The sequence below is a fragment of the Triticum aestivum genome, chromosome 6D (genome assembly GCF_018294505.1).
Source record: "Triticum aestivum cultivar Chinese Spring chromosome 6D, IWGSC CS RefSeq v2.1, whole genome shotgun sequence".
In the NCBI taxonomy this organism is placed as follows: Eukaryota; Viridiplantae; Streptophyta; class Magnoliopsida; order Poales; family Poaceae; genus Triticum; species Triticum aestivum.
Genome location: NC_057811.1, coordinates 74,630,784 through 74,635,596, shown reverse-complemented (window position 1 = coordinate 74,635,596; position 4,813 = coordinate 74,630,784). Strand labels below are relative to the sequence as shown.

Here is a 4,813-nt window from a genome sequence, read left to right as displayed (position 1 = left end):
CAAATATTGTTTTCAGAATTCGGTAGCCCATGAGCAAGAAATCCACGCTCAATTATAATGTATTACATTTGTAAAAACAAGAAATAATTATATAAAAAGTAATAAAGTAAATAAATAAACGGGATTGCCGCCTCGGTTGATGCTTTATTCATGGGATTTATGTAAAGACCCATGTAACATTTTAACCTTTTTCTTTCTTCACTCTTATACTCCCTCCGTCGTATGATATAGGAACGTTTTGCCTGCAAAAGAAAATGATATAGGAATGTTTTTCGATCTATGTTAACTTGAAGAACATTCTAGGACGGAGAGTATGTTCATATCTAGCCACACCAAAAGAAAAAAAGGAGAGGAAAGAACAAAGCAAACTAAACCCCGATCCACCCGCAGCGACCACGACGACTCCCCTTTCCCGGCCATCTCTGCCCCCCTCTCCCTCCCCTCCCGCCAACCCGAGTAGGCGAGCAGCACCGCAAGCCCCCGAGCGCGACGCTCCCATGGAAGGCTCAGGTGCGGCCGGCGCCCGCGGCGGTGGGGGCGGCGGGCCGGCGCCGTTCCTGCTCAAGACGTACGAGATGGTGGACGACCCGGCGACGGACGCGGTGGTGTCGTGGAGCGACGCGTCGGACACGAGCTTCGTGGTCTGGAACTCGCCCGAGTTCGCCGCGCGGCTGCTGCCTGCCTACTTCAAGCACAGCAATTTCTCCAGCTTCATCCGGCAGCTCAACACCTACGTACGTTCCGCCGTCCCCCTTCCCCCTCAATCTCGACGCCCGCGCCGAGCGATCTCGGTCAAGTTCCTGCGGATTTCGGGATTCAGATTTGCGCGTCGGATTTGTTAGGTGGAGCTGAGCTGCTTTTTTTTTGTTGTTGTCAAATTTGGATCTTGGGTGGGTGGCGTAGGTGCCCAAATCTCTGCGCTGCTGTGGTGAACTGCTACTGCTTAAGATCATTTAGGATGCTGGTTTTCTTAGTTGGGCTTGATTGCAGTTTAATGCCAAAAATTAGGACTTGATATGGTGCCAAATTTGTTTGTTTATTGTAACACATGTTCATAATTTCATGCGCTGGGCTGGTCGGACGCCATGTGAATAACTACATTCTTAGAACAAATAGATGCACGCTCGCTGCTTTGGTTGGCTAGCTCGAGTTTAAGGCTCAGGTTGCATTGGCCTGATTCTGTTCTCATGGTTGCTAGGTCCAGGTTGTGGTGTGACATTCATGATCGATCTTGATGTTTGTGGCGGAACTTGGTTCATGTGCTATTGAAATTATGCCATTGTGTTTATAATTATCGTGTCTGAAATATTAGGATTTTTGTATTGTGCAATGGAGTAGGTATGTTTTTTTTTTGCGGGTAGGAGTAAGTATGCTTGGTATATAACAATAGCTGTTCCCTCCGTTTGGAAATAACTGACGTGGTAAAGAACGGAGGGAGTACATTGTAGACCTAATATCTTGATTCGGAAATATTTGTTTAGTAAAATTTTGAAGTGTTCATTTTTCCTGTAGTTTTTGCTTGTTTAGCAAGCTCGGTCACAGTCATGCGATATGATCTGCATTTGTTTTTGTTCAATAGCTATCACTCCCTCTGTTTCACCATAATTGTCGCAGCCCACCATGCACATGAACTGAATCAAAGAGGAATTAATGAAAGATGACCACGCAAGCTGGCCACTATTAAATTAACACCCACAACTTAACCCCCTTCCAAAGCTCTAAAAGGCAGGGTTCTCCCGTCTTCACGGGCAGTGTATGCCGTGGTGTTAGATAATCCTGTGCATGTTAGTCTAGCTGTTTCTCCGTTTTTCAGTTAGCTTGAGTTGTATGCGTGGCCACGTCTGAGTACGTGCGAGATACAGCGTCGTAGGCCGTAGCTTTCGCTTTGGTGGACGTTGAGGTGAGCCATGGTGCTACGTCATGGGATGGCACGATCAAAATGGTTAGTGGCGCACACACTACCCCACCCTTTCCATTATTTCTGTTGTATCTGGAATGGGAGGAATAGAAGACGGATGTTATGTGTTTGTGTGATTGGCGTTTGTTGCGATGTTCGGCATGCTGGCGGCGAGAGTGGGCTTGCCCCCAATTTGTTTGTGATGTTGGGGAGTGGGTTTCACCCTTGTTGAATCGGTTCTAGCTCAATTTTCCATAATTAACTGGGCAACAATCTTCTTAATTAATGGAACGGGGAAAGCTATTACCTCGCGTTTTGGGAAAAAAAAGTAGGGGTAGAGAGTGAAAACATTGCACTAACTACACTCCTGATCCACTCCATGGATAAATGCTGTGAAACAGAGACTTTTTAAACAAAAGGCATGCGCCCGACTATAGATAAAGCTACCAAGCAACGGTCAAAGATAATTACAGTGAGACAGTGGGAGTAGCCTCCAACGTATTACTGATTTTGTTAGAGGCGGCTTTGTTATCCTCTTGCTAAGACCTCTGAGATCTTGGAGGTGGTATTATTTTGGTTGTTGTAAAACACTGGCCATTTGAACTATCATTTCGTGCTCTATTAGACTGACCTACAAATGTTTCTCATCATCTTCTCTGTTTACAGCTCGTTGTATTTCGGGGTTACATTAACCAGAGAGATTTTGTTGTCTTGCAAGTAGTGTTTGAGATTTCTGCAATGTTTTGCTTGTTGATGTTTGATCAGGTCCAAAATTTCACTAAACCATCTGACCCTTTGAAAAACCATCAATATTGCAGGGATTCCGTAAAATAGATCCAGAGCGATGGGAATTCGGTAACGAGTACTTTGTCAAGGGGCAGAAGCACCTGCTGAAGAACATCTACAGGCGGAAGCCTATCCACAGCCACAGCCATCAACCAGGTGCGCTGCCTGATAACGAGCGTTCATTCTTCGAAGATGAGATCGACCGGCTTGCACGAGAGAAAGCAAACCTACAGGCCGAGCTCTGGAAGTCCAAGCAGCAGGAGTCCGGAACCATGTTCCAGATTGAAGCCCTGGAGCGACGAGCTGTCGACATGGAGCAACGGCAAGGCAAGATGATCGCCTTCCTGCAGCAGGCCAGCAAGAACCCTCACTTTGTCGGTAAGCTTGTCAAGATGGCAGAGGCATCCTCGATGTTCGCAGACGCTTTGCACAAGAAGAGAAGGCTGTCTGGGTTAGACTACGCCGTTGAGGCCACGGAAACAGCTAGCTTCTGCGATGACCATAGCGCCACTTCCAGGCAAGAAATGGGCAACCTTCTGAACCAGCACTTCTCCGATAAGCTCAAGTTGGGGCTCTGCTCCGCGGCGACGGAGAGCAACCTCGTCACCCTGAGCACCCAAAGCTCGCACGAAGACAACTGTAGCCCGCATGGCAGGCATCCTCCAGGGCACGACGGAATGGGGACGGGAGGCCTTCCTCTGGTACCACAGATGATGGAGCTCTCCGATACCGGGACGTCCATCTGCCCCTCCAAGAGCTCGTTCTTCACACCGGCTGTAAACGATGAAGGGCTGTCGCCGTGCCATCTGAGCCTAACTCTAGCGTCGTGCTCGATGGATGTCGACAGAGGTCAAGCCTCCAATGCGGACGGGGGCACCACTGTCGACGAGGGAAGCGACAACCCACCGGAGGCCACCGCAACTGCCTTCGGCGGTAACCAGAGGGCATCAGTCGATGCCGGCACAGCGGAAGCGCTGACGGCACGAGAGGATACGCGAGTGGCCGCCGAGCCGGCAGCTCCTGTCAAGGCGAATGACAACTTCTGGGAACAGTTTTTGACGGAGAGGCCGGGAGACGCGAGCTCTGGCCCGAGGGATCCTTCCATGGACAAGGGGCAAACTGAAGGTGGGGAGAAGGATGACAGAGAAGACACGGAACAGCTGAAACTCTGACTTTACTTCCAGAGCTACCAATTTCGTGATACATACAGTAAGCTGCTGTGTAATCAGGATGGCGTGAGTTAACGGGTGTGTGATTACGCACAGCATCGGACGTGTGTACATATTTATGTCAGGGTAACATATCATGGCATATAGTACTCCCTCCGTCCCACATTGTAAGACGTTTTTGTAAGCTGAATATGGGACGGAGGGATTAGATGGGAATTTGGATGCCCTTAGAGCAACTCTAGCCATATTCGCACCCTCCAAACTCGTTTCAGAGCGCGCTTTGTAATTTTTTTGGAGGCTCAACACAAAATCGCTGTAGTCCGAACTCCCATCTCTAGCCGGCCCATTCTTCAGCGTCTATGTTCATTTTTAATATAGAAAATTGCACTGTATTCACATTCTGTTGAACATCACACTTGCAATTTCCGTCAGCGAAACTTGCTATCAACATCACATAACCGAAATTAAAATTGACTCAAGAACAACAGTTTTTTTCTTCAAAACTCGGCCCTTGAGGATCTTGATTTCTTAAAACTGAAGAAGAGAATTTTTCGGTTAATTTGCAGAAAACCGAACAAAAACCGTCACAACACGCCCAGAAAGAAGGGCACCCAGCCGACCTGGCACCCACAAAGACCCACACACAACACCGAGGAGAGGACACCGTCAAGGTCGCCTGCACTGTCATCGTCATCACCTCTCCACAAGCAAGCGACTCCAACTTCGGTAAACTTCGGTGCGAGCGACCCGTCAAGACACCTCCAAACGAACGAGACACGAGGGCCCTGCAGGCCAAAGCCAAACAATTGACCAGTGACTTCGAAGACCAGGCAGCTCCAACTTTGATGACGAGCCTCGTAGGAGAAAAGGAGCCCGCCTGGCGCCGAAGGACTCCGAACTGCCCATCGCCTGGCATAGTTGTCGCCGTGTCGCCCCGCGACGCCGCAGCTCCGACTTCACG

General features: G+C 49.0%; 1 protein-coding gene across 1 annotated transcript; it reads left to right on the top strand.

Annotated features, from left to right (window-relative positions):
• The first annotated feature begins 341 nt into the window (after nucleotides 1–341).
• LOC123143626 (heat stress transcription factor A-5) lies at nucleotides 342–4,189 on the top strand. The gene is made up of 2 exons (XM_044562564.1): nucleotides 342–734; nucleotides 2,716–4,189. The coding sequence occupies exons 1-2, from the start codon at nucleotides 498–500 to the stop codon at nucleotides 3,853–3,855; spliced, it is 1,377 nt and encodes a 458-aa protein (XP_044418499.1). The 5' UTR covers nucleotides 342–497; the 3' UTR covers nucleotides 3,856–4,189.
• The last annotated feature ends 624 nt before the right edge of the window (nucleotides 4,190–4,813 follow it).